At 33.1% G+C, this 18,904-nt stretch overlaps 1 protein-coding gene and 1 long non-coding RNA gene across 2 annotated transcripts; both read right to left on the minus strand.

The window, feature by feature from the left end:
* Window positions 1–2,736: 2,736 nt before the first annotated feature.
* LOC128179639 (uncharacterized) lies at window positions 2,737–3,477 on the minus strand. Its single transcript, XR_008243110.1, has 3 exons — window positions 3,365–3,477; window positions 3,085–3,161; window positions 2,737–2,842 (listed from the first exon to the last, which is right to left on the minus strand). It is a non-coding gene; the product is annotated as an uncharacterized LOC128179639 (long non-coding RNA).
* A 626-nt stretch (window positions 3,478–4,103) lies between these two features.
* LOC128179633 (uncharacterized) lies at window positions 4,104–7,962 on the minus strand. Its single transcript, XM_052847137.1, has 3 exons — window positions 7,914–7,962; window positions 7,112–7,188; window positions 4,104–6,981 (listed from the first exon to the last, which is right to left on the minus strand). Exons 2-3 carry the CDS (start codon window positions 7,132–7,134, stop codon window positions 4,968–4,970), a joined length of 2,037 nt encoding a protein of 678 aa, XP_052703097.1. The 5' UTR covers window positions 7,135–7,188; window positions 7,914–7,962; the 3' UTR covers window positions 4,104–4,967.
* Window positions 7,963–18,904: the final 10,942 nt, after the last annotated feature.

The following is an 18,904-nucleotide window of genomic DNA, read 5'->3' on the forward strand; positions in this document are numbered from 1 at the left end:
TTGATGCTTTTTTTTTTATTGTTACTTTATTGTCATCAAAGGCTGAGCTCCTTGTCAACATTCAGTTAGCTTTATTTGTTGTTGAGATTTCCTGATCAACTTTTGTGAGGAAGCTGTCTGTCTGTAAAACTTGTGTATTTTTTTACTTCTTCGTGAATCACTTGAACAATTTCAAGCAAACTTGACACTAAACATTTTTCAATGAGGGCTTTCAAGTTTTTTGGGTTTTTTCGAAATGAAGCGTCATACCACATTCAAAGCAGCCACAATATGGATATACTGGTTATGAAACGGACCGGATTATTATTTAAACAAAGAAAAAATCGTGCTTAATTTATATAAAAAGGAATCTGAAAAAAAAATACTAAGGTATGTAACAGTTTAAAATAAAGATTTAAAAAATTGTATTCATCCCTTATCTGTGTCGCACTCTTTGTCTTGCATTATGCATTTTATGAAATGCGTCGTGCATTGTGTGACATGCGTTAAACATTGTGAGACGTGTGTCGTGCATTGTGTGACGTGTGACATGCATTGTGTGTCGTGCATTGTGTGACATGCGTCGAGCATTGTGTGATGTGCGTCGTGCATTATGTGACATGCATTGTGTGACATGTGTCGTGCATTGCGTGTCGTGCATTGTATGACGTGTGTCATGCATTGTGTGATGTGTGTCGTGCATTGTGTGACATATGTCGTGCATTGCATGTTGTGCATTGTGTGACATATGTCGTGCATTGTGTGATGTGTGTCGTGCATTGTGTGACATATGTCGTGCGTTGTGTGACGTGTGTCGTGCGTTGAGCACTCACAAAACATTTTCAACTTTTTATTGAAAACAACATGGTCAATTCTTTTCTGATGTAGTATGATGCATCTTTAGGATAAGAGGAACATAAATTGTAAATTTCAGATTATTGTTCCACAAGGACCATAAAGACAGGGCCAAAATTTCCAAAATTGACCATTTAAAATTTTTTTTGTCTACTTCTGCACATCGAAATGAAATGTATATTAAAAAAGACCAAGAAGCTGTTTATTTAAATTGTTAATTTCATGACACCTTAGGCAAGTGTTCTGATTATAGCGCAGAAGGTGGGTGGGTAATTTTAGGATTTATAGGTGACAGTATATAATTTTTTAAAATAACATTCTCGTTTTTTTGCTGTTAGAATAAAGATAAGTTCATTATATTAGTAAAAGATGGCAAGGGCTTTTTTCATTTGCCAACATTGAATGAGTATTAGTATTGAATTTAATTTGGAGAGGAAATGCCCTGGATATATATATATATATATATATATATATATATATATATATATATATATATATATATATATATATATATATATATATATATATATATATATATATATATCAGGCTTGGGGCGAATTACATTGTAAAGTAATGCATTACATTACCATTACTTCATGAATCTGGGCATTAAATTACCATTACCATTACTTGATTTTCTTGAAGTAATGCATTACATTACCATTACATGAGTAAAGTAATGCATTACCATTACCATTACTTTTTTTTTTTAAAGTAAAGCTAATAAAGAGTTTTTGCAAATGTTTCAAATATACAACACTCTTTAACATATCTACAGCTTCATGCTCAGTATCAGGTTCAAATTCAATGAATAAACAAGAGTCATTCTTTATTTGCTCAATATATAATCATATTGTGGCAATATGAACAACATATTACATAAGTAAAATGATATTTATAGACATTTGGCATGATACAATATCAGATAATTATGAAATAGAGACACAGGATAACATGCGTAACAAAAAACAATTTATGAAATAATATTGCTGTTTTTAAAAGCTAAATATAGATATATCCCCAGATTACACAAATCTTTATAATTTTGGACACTTAATTTTATTAATTTATAAACAGGTGATTTTTCCCAGTTATATTTCTTAATTTATTTTAATCGTATTTCTTTTTACGGAGGACACTTTAAGACAAAAGATTGCTGTTGCACTTTCTGATCGAAGTTTCAAAGGGTTCATCTTTTAAATGCATCCATCTTCCGGGCTATACTAAATAAATGTTTTGCAGGAGCAGTCAAAGCTTGGACTGGAAAATACTGTTTGACGATCTTTATCTTAGGATATATTAAGTGCAATAATAGATTAAATACATAAATCTTGTATTTTCTATCAGTCCAAACTAATGTAAAGTGTAATTAATATACAGGAGAGAGACAGAAAGAGAGAGAAGATAAGTAAGATTATTTTCAAATGGGTTATAATATTGGAAGTGATATTGATTTTCATCATGGATGGACAGTGCATTCATTTGGCTTTTAAAGGTGCATGTCTGTCTCCTATTCTATTGTGACATATTGCGAAGGGAAGGGGATTGGGGTGTTTTGCACTTCTTATAACAATAGATTGTTTTGATACTTAGATTATCCTGGGGGCATAGTGTGTTGTTGACACATTTCTTATTGAAGTGCAAACTAATTGGAGTAAATTGTTTAAATGATTAAAAACTCTTAATAACAACACTCTTAAAAATGATTTGAAATTGTGCTGTTATCTTTAGTAATATAAACAATTCAAAAATGAATTTTAAAAAACCTTTTTTAATAAAACATGTACAATTAAAACACTTTTTCTTAATTAGAATTATTTCTTTCTTCTTTAAAAATAAATTTAATCAAATTTAATTTCAACTATTCATTTATTCATCACATTTTTTAAAGTGAACATGCATAAATATGTGTAACCGTTCTTGGACGAATAAAACAAAACACCAAGACGATTGTAGGGTTCTATATTATATATATTCTGAGCGTTACGTCGCATTAATCGTTTCACCCTAAAACAATACATAAAACATATAAGCACACCACTATAACAACACAAACATTATAGACATCACAAACATGTATAATATTTATACATTTACTTATAGGTCAATTATATCGCTTTACATTTAATCGCAATACACGATAAATCTGAATTTTATGTTAAATAATATTTCCAACTCTTAGAAACATCACTCTAATATATAGATTATATGAAAACTATTTACAATAATGAATTTCAACAGATAGTTACCAATTTATGGAACTAGGTGCACGACACTGCATATACGTAGTATCAATCAGCGGATCAGGCTCATTATATGACTTGACCTATTTATAATTTATACAATATATAAGATCTTGTCTACTATACAATTAAATATATAAGACATACACTGCTCACTGATATTTACATTGTACTGTATTCAAAACATTCACTCTTCACACTCATACTTATATATTAACTTTATTTATTTTAATCTAGTTTAGAATTGTATTTATTTAAAGAATTATGTTTTAAAAGAATAACTTACAGGTCTGAGTCTGTATGCTTTGTCTCAGTCTGAAACACACCTGTCTGGCTAGAAGTCTTGGTTGCAATTCAAGAATTACAGAACCAGAATACAAAAGAATATCTCCCGCCAAACTCTATCAGTAGTGACCAATACTGACCAATCACAGGCCGTAAATATAAAAAAACCTATCTTCAAATGGAATAATCCAAACCACTGAAATAAATAACCTAAACTGACTATACCATTATTAATAATAGGGGTGTTTAAGTTTACACACACTTGTTAGTATTAGTGCAGCGCAAAGAGTGAAAGATGGAAAAAATGAATGAATGAATAACGGTAACTAATGCTAAAAATAAAACTAAGTCAAACTATCACATATGCATAGTAATGCAAAGTAATGCCATGTAATGCCAGCATTACACTAGATTTTGGAAAGTAATGCATTACATTAGCATTACTTGTAATGCTAATTTTGAGGCATTACTTTGAAAACATGTAATGCATTGCAATGCATTACCATTACATTTAGCATTACCCCAAGCCTGATATATATATATATATATATATATATATATATATATATATATATATATATATATATATATATATATATCTCCAGAAAAACTCACAGAGGTCGGAAAAAACAAAGAAAACTTAAAAGAATAAAAACACAAAAAACACAAAGCCAGAGTAAAATATAAGCGCTTTCATTTTCATCTTCAGATGTAAATGAAGATGAAAATGAAAGCGCTTATATTTTAATTTTTTATCTTTAAACTCATTTAATGTTCAAATCTTTATTCAATTGCAAAAACTGCGATGTTTCAATCTCTTTTAACTACAGTAATTTGGTTATAAACATTTTTCAATACAATGATACAATAACTAAACAATGAACTGGACTCATTCTATAGATGCACTACTGTCTCTTTCTCTCTTCAACCACTGGATGAGACATTTCTACACAGAGTAATTAAAGCGTTAGAGTTTTATTAGTCCTCAGACGTTTTACAAATAAAGTTTAAATTCTAGTAGTCTGTTGAGAAAAGGATTTAAAATTTGAATAAAATATTTTCTGTAGCAATGTCTGTAAACAGTTTGTAAAATGAAACACTTTGAATTGTCCGTGTCCGCGTATTCAATGATTTGTTTGCGATACTCCGACTCTTTGATTGGTTGCTTAGAGATACTGGCTCTTGAATTGGTCCCTCTCTCACTGATATCACAACCATCATAAAAAAGACTAAATGTAGATTAAATTTTGGATTGGCATAACAAGTCTAATGTTACCAGTAAGTAACCGTTCATATAGGTACACACAACAAGAAAACATTTCAAATCATAAATATGAAGAAAAGAATATACTGTGATACATTGAAAAAAAAAAGACAATCTTTCATAACGTTTGTTCCACTTCCATAAAACTGGAAAAGCATGTAACAATTTGCAGAAAAAATCAGATAAGTATTTTATAAAAGCTAATAAAACCAATACAAAAAACACTTACTAAATGTGGATTTCAGATAATAAATCAGATGAAATGGCTCTTAAAGAATTAAGGTAAGAAATGCATTACAATTTAAAACTTTCTTGAGTATGATGGTTGTCAAAATTACTATCAATTATTGATGTTTGTTTGACTGACAATATCTTGTATTCTCCTCCGTGTAGCAGTTTGTATTCTGTTCATTGGCTGCTGTGTGAGCGACTGTTGGTATGAGTATAGAGCAGCCTGGAAGTTCCCTGTGATCTGTTGACAAATCCCCAGGATCTCCCAGGAGATGTCTCGAAGTAGATCAGGTACAAATAGGTCCTGATCATGGTGGACTAAGACCTGTAGGTCATATAGAGCTGTCTGTGATAATGTTGTATCAAAGTGTCTGGAACACAATACCTCGAGGAAATGTAACATTACAAACGTTGGGATACGTAATGCAAACCTACTGTTCTGTAGAGCATACTGTTGTTCTGGTATAAGTTCATTAATGTAATAAATTTTGTTGTTTAGTATGATATCCATAACCACAGCCTGTCTCATCTTTGTAGACCAGGACTGTCCCCCCATAGCCTCAGTATACCTCTCTTTGTCTACACCATTCCAATACATCAGATATGGCCGTGCTAACTTGACCTTTGTCATATCTATTACAGATAAAGCTTCCCTGTATCTGAGTGTCCTGTAATAATACATGGCAATGTACAACATGTCAGAAATACACCCAAACTTAGTTGCTCTTAATAGCATATGACAGGACATTTTGTCTGCAATATACATCTGTTTGTTGACACCGGTGTTAGTGCACTTGTTTAATGCTATAAAGGCAAGACTCTGAAATATGGAGACTGTAAGTGTCTGTAATGTTACAGTCTGATAATGTGGTAATTCTAATAACTGTTCTATTGTATGCATGGCTTTGGTAAGTCCTTCAGGAAATATAGTAAATGGAGTAGGATCCTTCAAAAGTTCTGCATCAAGATCAATTTCAGATAAAAGTAGTCTCTCATCTGTATGAACAGAAAGTTTAGGATTGTACAGGACACCAATGATGTAGGCCCTGATAGAAGAACTTTGTAACAGACAGGCCAGACCTTTGTTGTACAGTTCATGTAACTGTAGAAACAATCTGTTTTGTGCTGAACCATGGACCTTTGTCAGAAACAGGTTGTTTTGTGGGATGAAAAAGTTCGGACAAATTCCCTCATAAACCCATTTAAGGAGAAGTTTAAAGCAGATCCAGAAACCGGCCAGGAGATTTTGTGGACACCAGTGAGGTAGTGTGTTTTGTTGAATCGCCCAGAAAACTGTTGTCTTCATGTGATAGGAACACAACAGTTTATTGGTTTCCTCTGATTGTTGATTTATAACTTCTTTTAAAAATATTTTTAACAATCCGTATGTCAAAAATTGACTGTGGTTCATGGAATACACAAGTTTATATTCTGCCTGTGAGAAAGAAATTCTCCACTCTTGGTTTTCATTTGGTCCTAATGGATGTCCTATTGCTACAAAGTGACATCCACTTCTTAAAATATCATGAACAACTTCAGGATTAGGCCATGAGTGGCATCTATCTATCCACGAGGAGGCAGACGAAGGCCAAAAGTCACAAACAAAACAGAAAGCAGTATCATATTCTGTCCTTCCCACTATACCAGTACCACAGGGTCCATGTACAGTAGAATTAGGAAATACTTCTGAACAAGTTAAGTTTCTGTACTTAGAACTAGATATAAAGACTTTGCCGTTCATGATGACTAATGCTGATTCGACTGCATTGTATGTGAATCGTGTTAGTAACTGAAGTAATGTGAATCCTGGTGGACTCTCAGAACTGTCAGAGAGAATCAAGGTTGTATTGGCTGTGTTGTAATACTCAGACTGAGACATGTCCATGATCACTCGGTGGTTGTTATACCAAAACATAAAGTCCAGATCTGAACCTTTCAGTCTGAATCCTTCTCTCTGACTTCCACTCATCATCCTGATGAACGCATTAAAGGGTGTAACTCGTCTCTCCACCATCTCACTGATGTCCCTTGACTCCCTCCTGAGGGTCACCTGTTGTGATGTCCCCACCATCTCACACAGTCCCACAAACACGGACTCTGATATGTGCTCCATTCCCTCACATCTGTTGTTATTTTGCAAGTATATATGGAAAACACCTGTTATTATGTTTCTTTATCAAAATTTATAATGAAAGAAATAATGATAATGACTATATCTAATTGAAATCAGAAAACAAACTACAATCTACTTACATTCCTAGAGGCAAGGACTCCATATCTATCTGCTTACACCTTTTGTATTTCAACAGAGATGATTTGAGATCTGTAAGCTTAAATTGAATTTTACCTGATAAGTAAATATTGAGAAATAAACCAAAACCTACTTTCAGAGATACGAATTTTGTCTATTCTCTTAGAGAGAGAACTGATCCCATAGAGAAGAGAGAAGACTACACAGAGATAACGTAAGGTTAAAAATACTGCTGAAGTTCTTAATCTGATTGCTGGACAATTCCCGGATCCCAGAATTGATTCAAAGTTTAATATAAAAATACATATGGAAAACTGTGTAACATCTTTTCAAAAACTACTACCTTATTTCATAATTGAGTATGCAAGACCCTTGATATATATATATGATGTAGAATTTCAATTGTTGAAATTGTTACATTTGGACCAACTGAAACCCAACGATTTTCAAAGTTTAAAACTTGACATCTAAACTCATAATTAGTCAAAGTAGAAGTGAATGGAAATCAAAATCTTCAGAAATATTATACTCCTGAGCGTCAATGCTACATAAAATTTGCAATAGCATAATTATGTATCAAAGCATCTTGATTCTTAATTGTTGCTATGTGGTTTAAATGCTATTCTATGCTATGGTGTAAGGTGTAAAAGATACGCTTGAAGTGACCGTTATTCATTATTTCTAAAATATATAAAAGAAATTCTTTTTGTATCTTTATCAAATTATATTCATGAACAAATTAAACATGTACTCATTATGTCTATATTCAATTAAAACAAGAAAATATAGGTATAATCTACTTACATTCCTGGAGGTAAGGACTCCATATTTAATGTAAAGTAGTCTAGCAACCTTGGGAATTTAAAACTATTAATAGGTGCTGGGTATTTTGTACTTTCATTTTGTTTGACCAATGTGATTTATTTTCACAGACCTAAACATAATCAATAATTTTTTTTAAGATGACATTTTTAAAAATAAAGATGGTCCTCAAATCTATGATTATTTTATACATGTACGAGGGTTGTTCAAAATAGTGTAGAGAAGTGACGTTATTCAGTTATTCGAAGACACATGAAGATGAAATTTGTGCCAGAAAGGGTTCAAGTAATTTGCATTAAAATAATTTTTTTTAAATCAAATATTGTTTGAGATTAAATTATTGAAATGAAAGCATGTTAGATAAGAAATTCGACATGCAGCGCAATGTCAAAAAACTAAAAGTTAACATCAACATAATGAAATGAAAATCGCAAGGAAAAGTACTTTTCGAATGAAAAAGTACATATAAAACATACATTTATGACTGATAATGATTCTATCATTTACTCAGAAAATGTTTTGGCTTTAACAAAACTTTTAAATATTTTATAGCGCCTTTTGTAACAAGTTGAAGAGTTAACTTGTAATAAAATGACGACGTCAGCGTTTAAGGCGGCGCAGCAGTAACTGATAAAATTCCGTATAGACCTTGAAACAAATCATACGCGGCTTTTGAAGTAAATAAAAGTAACAAAATCGATTAGAAATGCGTTTTGTGAATAAGTAGTTTAACAACATTGAACATATTTGTTCGAGTATGATGACAATAGGTGGAAAAAAGAAACCCACTGGGCGTCAAAATGCTGAACGACACATTTTTAATAAGACGGACGTTAGACAGCAAGTAATACAAGGCAAGTTTGAAGTCATTAGATCGTTTATACTTAGGGAAACAAATCTAGAAATGTATATTGAATGTGCACTCGTGGTACATTTTCAAAGAAAATATTTTTTCCAAGACATTTTCGGAAATAAAACGATAATTTCATCGTTAACGATGTGGAGGATTAGCAACAACGTAAAGACTGGACGTTTTCGACGCCGCACATTGCACCGACTGACAAAACTTTTTGTTACTAATTATTCATTTTCTCAAGAAATAAATAAGGTACAGATTTGAATTTTTCAGTATCGTTTGCCAAAGGGTCATTAAAGAAAACGTAGAAGTCTAATGAAATTAAAGTGAACAGATTTTAAGTTATGTGTCTTGTCTTCGCTATTTTGGGACAACCTTCGTAACTTAAATGTAAAGGTAGGCCGCCTTAAGAATTATTAGATATGCTGTACTTTTGGCGTCTGTGTCATTTTTTGAAGAAGCTTCACCAAACTTGTATGCATGTGCGGATCCAAAAATGAGCGGATCCAACAGTTTTCCAGGGAAGGCGGGGGTCATTGCCGGAGGGTGTCTAGGGCATTTTTGGGTAATTTTAATTTAAGAAAATTGAATTTTCCAGGAGGGTTGCGGGCCTAGATTGAGACTCTCCGACGCCCCCTCTTTGGATTTGCGCATGTGCAAAAAAAGGGGGCATCTTAAGCGGTTTGTGTACATGAAAATCTTGAAACTTGACCCAGAGTCAAAGGTTTTAGATGCTGGAGTAGGTTGAAGCTTTTATGGAAAGTTAAAGTTTTTAAGATAGGTGCTCTTAGAGGATCATATTTAAGTCATTACTTTTTAGCTCAAGTGAGCTATTCTGATCACATTTTGTCTGTCGTCCGTCTGTCCGTCCGTCTGTCCGAAAACTTTTCACATTTTCAACATCTTTCAAGAACTACTGAACCAATTTCAACCAAACTTGGCACAAATCATCCCTAGGCAAAGGGGAGTCACAGTTGTGAAAATTAAGGGCCACACCTTTTTTCAAGGGGAGATAATTAAAAATTAATGAAACATTTTGAGAAATTATCAAAAATCTTCTTCTCAAGAACCATAAAGCAAGGAAAGCTGAAACTTGTGTGGAAGCATTCTCAGGTAATGTATATTCAAAGTTGTGAAATTCATGATCCCCGGGGGTAGGGTTGGGCCACAATAGGGGGTCGAAGTTTTACAAAGGAATATATAGAGAAAATCTTATTCTCAAAAACTAATCAGCCAAGAAAGCTGACACTCGTGTGGAAGCATCCTCAGGAAGTGTAGATTCAAAGATATGAAAAATATGACCCCCGGGGGTAGGGTGGGGCCACAATGGGGGTCAAAGTTTTACATAGGAAAATATAGAGTAAATCTTTTAAAAAAACTAATCAGCCAGGAAAGCTGAAACTTGTGTGGAAGCATCCTCAGGTAGTGTTGATTCAAAGTTGTGAAAATCATGACCCCTGGGGTAAGGTGGGGCCACAATAGGGGGTTGAAGTTTTACATATGAATATATAGAGTAAATCTTTAAAAATCTTCTTCTCAGTAACTAATCAGCCAGGCAAGCTGAAACTTGTATGGAAGCATCATCAGGTAAGGTAGATTCCAAGCTGTGAAAATCATGATCTCGGGGGTCGGGGGGGGGGGGGCACAATGGGGAGGGTCAAAGTTTTACATAAGAATATATAGAGTAAATCTTTAAAAACCTTCTTCTCAGAAACTAATCAGCCAAGAAAGCTGAAACTTGTGTGGAGGCATTCTCAGGTAATGTAGATTCCAAGTTGTGAAAATCATGATCCCTGTGGGTAGGGTGGGGCCACATTGGGGGTGTTAAAGTTTTACATAGGAATATATAGAGTAAATCTTTAAAAATCTTCTTCTCAGAAACTAATCAGCCAGATGATTCTTTATAATTGTTAAGACTTTGGCTCCAGGACAATTCTTCGGCTTCACAAGAAGGTTCAGAGTTTGATGTAGCTTTATATCCCATATATAAACCTTTGTTAAGGATCTTTTTGAGAACTGCAATAATCAACATGTGATATGACTATAAAATCATCCTGTTAGAAAAGGTATTAATGATGATAAACATTAAAATATCCAGGGGGATAAATGGATTTTATTTATACAGGATCTACATGTATTATTGTTCATTGTCCAGATTGTTTGTATTATGACTCCATTAAGCTGATTTTATCATACCTAATGTTCCTCAGGTGAGCGATGTGGCCCATGGGCCTCTTGTTTGGACGAAGGATGTATCTTTTAACAATGAATCACTTGACATGTTTGGATGCTAAATTTAAGCCATATGTTTCAGAGCCAGAGAGCCAATTTTAACCAAACTTAATTTGAATTTGATTTGAACATATTGAGCACAAGTTCCAAATTTTAGAGCACCCTCTTTCGACTTTATACAAAGCATCATTGGAACCTGGCTTTGGGTTAATTCAATTGTCTTGAAAATTCAGTTTGACTTAAGTCCATAAATCTGCACACAAATTTTACGATTGGTCATAAAAAGGATGGCAAAATGATAGCTTTTAAGACTGCTATTAGGAAGACTTAAGTATTCAGTTATTAAGTAGGTTTAAAATGGCGGCACTAATATTTTTTCAAAAGAAAAGATGGTCAAGAAGGCGGATCCCTTGTCATATGGTTTTTTAACGTATCCTTTGTAACCCAATTTTAGAGAGGACACAGTTTTTACACAGAATTCGAAGCATTGTCAAAGTTAAATGGGAGGTTAGACTGTCCAAAGTTATTCTGTGTTACACCTAACCCACACCCTCAGATTTAGGAGAAATCGTATTTAAAAAAGACAAACACATATTTAAGTTTGATATTTTCAAGTTTGATTTTCCTAAAAAACTGTAGAAATTAGAAATATAGAATATCACATTGTTGTTTTGATCTCGGCCCTGGTATTAGCCCGCGTGGTTGGTATCGGCCCAAACCCGAAGGGCTCGAACGTCATGAGAACACGTAGTTCTCATCAAGTAGTGCTCATCAAGTAACTTTACGCTTATTGCAGCAGTTTAGGAATTACAGCCAGTGTCTTGAAACGAAGTTGTAGATAACTTGGAACAATTGTTCTTGAATGGAAAATCTACTGGAAGTGATGTACAGATTCAGTTCATCTAAAGACATACCGGTGTAATGAAGAATAATGACCCCCGTAGAATAATGACCGGGGGTCATTTTTCTACGTAGAATAATGACCCCCCTAGCTGAAGAATAATTGGATTTTTCTGAAGAAAAAAGACCCAGGGGTTATTTTTCTTCATGTTAAACATGAAGAAAAATGACCCCCATAGAAAAATTACCCCCCCCCCCCCCTTCGTAAACATGAATAGAAATTGGTTACCCCGTATCCAAGTAATGACTTTCAAGTTACTTAATTTTTCTGATTTTGAAGTTATAAACACCGAACTTGTAAATATATCGCTGTATATAGTTTATCATATCCGTAGCAAGGACACGCAAAACATTCTGACATTGCCACAAATTGCATGATTGTTAACAGTTACGTTACTTCTCTCGTCGACATACGGCGGGAAATGACGCAAATTAAGAAAAATTCATACACAATGAGGATATGTGTGATAATGAACGAACAATAATCATGAAAGAATAATTGTTGTAATGATATAAGCAATATTCATCGGTGAATGAATTGTCAATCGAAGAATGATACATGTATATATCTTTATGGAAAAAGACTAAAGGGCAGGTAACGTAGGAATATGAATACTTCTTATTTACATTTCTTGGGGAAAGTGATTTTTTTTTTTAAAAATCATTCTGCGTTAGTTTTGTTTTCTTCTACGTAATACTTGAACATCAATATTCTAAACATTTGTTGTAATGTTGTTTTGTGACCATGAATAGACTTTATTCTTTTGGAGCAAATTTGTGAAGAGTATCTGACTATAGTTAATCTAAATAGATAATAAACACTGATCGATTATAATAAGAAAAGATTGTTTCTAAAAGCGTTGATAAGAGGTTAGGGCCCATGTTAGGGGTTTATATCCCGCTTGATTTTGATCACATGATCTTTATTGTATCCAAACTATACAAACTATTGAAGCATTAATCATCTTGATATAAACTTAACTAAAGTATGCCGATGATAAAGAAAAATATATTTTCTGTACGAGTACTCTCAGTACTTTGACGATTTTTCTTATTGGCCGTGAACCTCTCCTGGCGTAATGGCTGCTGTCAGTGCTTACTAACTTCAGCTTGGTTATAATGCCTAACAGTGGAGTAAACTTTTCATAATTTTGGTTCATCATTAATTCTGGGTGATGAACTTGTATACCCAGCAGTTTGTATTATGGAAATCCTCAATGCAAGTTTAATTCATGAACAATATGAAAAATATAGAAGATGCGACGGCGAAGATGCGAAGACGAAAGTACTAAGTTGCGAAGGCGAATAAGTGATACTACTATTGCTTCTTCGCCTTTGCAACTTCGCACTCTCGCCTTCGAAACTTCGCGCGTTTGTCTTTTTAGCTCACCGAGACGAAGTCAATGGGAGCATATGCTATACCCCCGGCGTCGGCGTCCGGAGCTGGTTAAAGTTTTAGTTACAGCTTCTGTATATAAGCTATTACTTGTCCTCTCTTTACCAAAATTACATGAATGATGCATCTGGACCTACTGAATCTGGTTCCTAACTTTCAGATGCTGGAGGAGGTTTAGGTTTTTGGAGCAGGTTAAAGTTTTTTTGTTGCAGATGCCCTTTAATAGCAATATCTAAGTTACTGCTGGTCCGTACTTCACCAAACTTGCATGGATGGTGTGTCTTATGATACTGATGCACCAGACAGGCTTGAATGCTGAATCTGAGCTATAGGTTTCGGATCATGGAGGAGGTTAAGGTTTTTGGAGCTGGTTAAAGTTTTTGTTGCAGGTGCCCTCTAATGATTATATCTTAGTTACTACTGTTCTTAACTTCATTAAACTTGTATGGATGGTGCGTCTTATGATACTGATGCACCTGACAGACTTGAATCTTGAATCAGAGCCATAGGTTTTTTGATGAGGCTTAGTTTTGTGGAACAGGTCACATGTTTTATAGATGATAGCTTGCATAGTTGATTTAACTATATTATATATGAAACGTAGAGGTTGCTTCAGATGCAGAGCCTGATCTCCATTATCAAGGATGCTAGAGAAATCTCCTACCTCACTCAAACCTGCTTGATAGATGGATGTGGTTGTTAAATGATGTGACATGATTCCTATGATATAGTATTGTATGATTTGAAACACTATTGTTTAATAGGATGCAATATAATACCATATGTTATATTGTAAAACGTTATATGATTACGATAAAATATTGTATCAATTTTTTTTTATTTTATGATATGATATTGTATCAGTATTTATCGAAGAACAGGAACTGACTCTTCTCGCGACTTCAAACCGGATAACGACCTGTTATTATACTTACGCTGATAAATATTTCATTGATGTAAATATATGTTGACAGTTAAATGAATTCAATTGATTAATTTCTTAGTTTACCAATAGCAAATTCATTTAATTACAGAAAGAAAAATAAAATTGTGTTATTAGAATTTAAAACGCTGTGCACTATTTTTGTCAGCATATTTCGGCTGTTCCAGTGGCCATTCCGTTAATTTCGCATACCTCGTTGAATAAGATAGAGCTTTTTAAAAACAAATCATATTTTCGGGAAGGAAATACATGTTTAAAAAACGTAAATATAAGCATTGATTCATTATTTTTTGAAAGATGAGGTCTTATAACTGCAACGATGAGTGCAAACAAATTTTCATAACGCGCTAGCCCGCGTTATACAATTTGTATGCACATACGTTGCAGTTCTGAGACCGCATCTTTCAAAAAATAATGATTCAATGCTTGATTATACAATATAATATCATATGTTTCAATGTTATGATGTATTATTGCAATATGATATTGTTTCATATAATACTATATTGTATTATGTCTTATGATATTCTATTATTTGATCAAATACAATTATAATGTATAACACAATACAATGTCATATCATACGTTACAATATCATATCTCACAACTTTTTACGGTATTTTATGGTTTTATATGATATATATTGTAAGTATGATTAGATGCACTTTTAATTGTATATTATTGTATTGATTAACATATGGACATATGCTTATCATACAATTTTTTAACAGATGATATACGATTTTGTGTCAAAACAGAATCCATGAATATCCAAGATAATAAAGGATGGTGTTAAAATAATATGATAAAGGTAGTCTCATAAAGGTGATGCCTCAAAAAGGTGATGCCTCGTCTCGGTGAGCTTTGTAATCTTTGATTACCTATGTTTTATAATTGCGGAGCTCTCCATCGTTTAAAGGGTTCCAAAGTATATTTTGGGATTTTTTAAAAATAAAATTAATAAAATTAAATTATTCAGGGGGATAGGGTCCGGACTCCCTCTCTTTTACTGCGTAAAATTATTAATATTGAATTTTCCGGTGGGGCGGGCCCCTCTCCCCCTCTAGATCATGCATGAGCAAGGAGTGTCGCATAATGAAATTAGAATGTTATTGTGTTTGGTCCACGGTAATCAGACGGCTGGTAAGTGACAGGAGTCTGGAAGTGCATATGTATACATTATGGCGGACATTACATTTTATGTGGAGTATATAATGATTAGGCATAGCCAGCACTGGTAAACATATATGTTACATGTACACATTAAAATATTAATAAACATTCATAGTAAGCGCGATGGCCTAGCGCATGCGTACCAATAATAGCATGGATTAATCGGAAAAACTTGGCGAGTACGGTGCCTGTATTAAATTCTATGTAATCGACCGAGACTTACTGAATGCAATAAAATAAGGCGAGGGCGAAAGTGCAAAGTTGGGAAGAAGCGATAGTAGTATCGCTCCTTCGCCTTCGCACCTTCGCACTTTATGCATCTCATCTTCGCGCTTCGTCGTCGCATCTTCGCAATTTTGCTCCTTCGCCTTCGCACAATCGCCCTTGCAACTTAGGTCGAAGTGGCCCTATCGGAACACCATAGATATATGTAAATGTAATTGTTAAAGATGACAACCATACCCCGATGCAATACCTCAATACCTTGTTATAACGGAAGGATTTTTATTTTCTAAGATATACCCCTTCTTTCACTTTTAGTTTATTTGAATATGAATTATAATTTCTGTTACTTTCTGTAAACTGCAGCAGTAAAAATTACAATAGTGTAAAGACTATTTCACAAATAATAAAATAATATACTGAAAAACTTTAATCTACAAGGGGGTCATTATTCTACAGGGGTCACTTTTCTTCATGTGGAGTGTGCTCATTTTTATAAAAATGACACTTATTCTTCAGGCAAAGGGGTCATTTTTATACGTAGAATAATGACCGGGGGGTCATTTTTCTGCGTAGTTTAATGACCGGGGGGTCATTATTCTACGTAGAAAAATGACCCCCGGTCATTATTCTACGGGGGTCATTATTCTTTATTACACCGGCTCTTAGAAAAACATGAGAGCTAGCGTCACAAAAATAGTGGAAAAATTTCCGCATTCAAAGGAATAGATTTGCTGATAATGGGGCTAGAACAAATGATTCGCAAGCAGCATAAGTTGCTTGCATACGTATGATCCAGTTAAAAGACTCTGTCGTATTTGGGAACCTTTGGAAGAATCTACTTTGAAGAATAAGCTCCTCAGATTTTCCACAGATATTTGTGAACCAACCTATTTTGCTACTTACTCTGCTTGACGTTATGCATATAGCAGAGAAAGAATCAGAAAAGAAGCACGAACAATAGGTATTACTTCTATCATGCTACGACACATCTTTCGGTGTCATTATTTATCATCAGAAAGAAGCCCAAGGCCTACAAGGAAGCGGATATCTCTAGCTATAGGTGGAAGTATAAGAGATTCTATTGTGTTTCATTCCCGCCATTCGGTTTTCTTTTTGAATTTAATGCGTGAATTATGCATTGTATTGTATTAATTAGATTTCCAAACTGATAGATTTCGACACCAAGAACAAAGAAGAGAACTTACGGTCAGCGGTCATCGTATTTTGATCCGAAACTGAAATTTTGATCCGAAACAGTCGACATTCATGGGGCGGCCATTTTAGTCGATCAAATTATTTACACCCGGGGATTTTAAACATGGCTTCCGAATGTTGGGTAATAAATGTAAATAATAATTATATGCTTGAGGCGAGAGAAACCAAATTAATTGGCATATCAGATACTAATTGGAATTAAGTGAATTGTTAAATATGTATTAATAATGTTTGTTTAATCGACATTAATAAAATAGGTGTCAAAAATCCCCGCGGCGAGGCAAGAGAAAAGTGCTTGATTGAATAAAATGATTTGAGTTCAGATACGGTCGGTTAAAAACTTAATTGTTGATGTATTAAAATGTTTGTTGTCTATATATACGGTACTCATGAAAATAGTGTTATAGTTGTTAAATTGTCAGCAACAAGGTTTTACCACGTAATGACTTATTTCAATAATTTAACAAATATAAAAATTTCATGCACAATGAATTGTTGTGTACTTGTACTTATTTGTAAATATAATAGATATTATAAAAAACATCTTATAAATTTATCTATCATTTTATACATTATGCTAAATATCAAGTATATAATTAAAATAAAATTGAATAATTGGGTTTTTTGTGGGTTTTTAAAAAAATGATTTATTTCTTTTTCAAAGAAACAGACGTGCAAAACAGACATTCAATCGTACACACACACACATACACACTTATAAATAAACACCGACATGTATTATTTTGTGGTTACTTGCCTACATGGAAAAAAATTCAGTATAGACCAACCAAAAAAATAAAGAAATAGAAAAAAATATTCATAATAATAAAAGAAAATCCCAGATATCAGCAGCAAAGATACCTTTCCAACAATCCCATTAGTTTTGAAAATATTGTAATTTACAATGTAATCCTATTTGACATAAGACAACAAAAATATATTGTTTAATATACATAATTATAAAATTAATGACTTTGTTATGAAATGGCAAAAGAAGTTGGCCAAGTATAAAATAAGACATTTTAATCCAATTCTCTCAGAGGTCTTTCTATAAATGTGTAAACTAAGTTCTCTCATAGAAAATAAAAACATGTATTATTGTTTACACATTATTTTTACACAACCCACATGTGTCAGTAGTTTTAATATTGATTTTTTAAGGTAGTATCCAACTGGAAGAATTTGGTGTAAAATTCTAAATTGAAGCCATTGTACAGAAGAATCTTTGGTAGTTTTAAAACAAATCTTAAAAAATGTCATATACAATATGATTTTCAACATTATAAACTGTTTTCCATTTGGTTACACAATCGGGACAACCCCATTTTCATTCAAAACATTGTAAATAATTTTTGTACACTTTTCATGGATTATTATTGTTTGGAAAAAATGGTATACATGGATTAAGATTTCTTTTAACAGAAGTCCTGTCAATATTAGACATTTTAAAAAACTGAAACATTGCTGTTTTAACACTGTTGTATTAAAACAAAGGTTTTTATTAAAACATATTTATTTGCTATGTTTATTTTTGAATTGTACCACAACGGAGTATTTAAAATATTATCTTTTACCTTTGGGTGATAACTAAAGGTACCATGAAATTAACACATCTTTCCAAAAATCATTGTTTACCTTATGTAAACATTCGATTTCAAAACCATCACCAAAATCAAACAATTTCTGTAAAAATTCATTTCCATAAATGGTAAATAAAAAATCCACCCATGGTTTGTGTGATTTTGTAAGCCTTTTTATCCAAGAACATTTGAGGGATGTGATAAAATTGTTAATATCAACCATTTTCAACCCTCCTGATGAATTATAGTCCTGTGTAATGACTGACCTCTTAACTTTATCAATCTTCGATTTCCACAAAAATTTTAAAAAAAGAAAAATTAAGATATGAAATTGTTTCTTTCTTTGGATTTGATATTGAAAAGATTAAATGATTTAGTTTCGGTATGAGCAAACTTTTAATAACAGTAATTATACCAATGGGAGTAAGAATTCGTCGTTTCTATTGCTCAGAC

Source organism: Crassostrea angulata, chromosome 4 (genome assembly GCF_025612915.1).
Source record: "Crassostrea angulata isolate pt1a10 chromosome 4, ASM2561291v2, whole genome shotgun sequence".
Taxonomy (NCBI): Eukaryota; Metazoa; Mollusca; class Bivalvia; order Ostreida; family Ostreidae; genus Magallana; species Magallana angulata.

Excerpts from the sequence above, each read along its gene's own strand:
- LOC128179633 (XM_052847137.1), bottom strand. The coding sequence starts at position 7,134 with ATGGAGTCCTTGCCTCTAGGAAT. Across the intron at positions 6,982-7,111 it reads GAGTCCTTGCCTCTAGGAAT|ATGTGAGGGAATGGAGCACA; the intron begins GTAAGTAGATTG and ends AAATAACAACAG.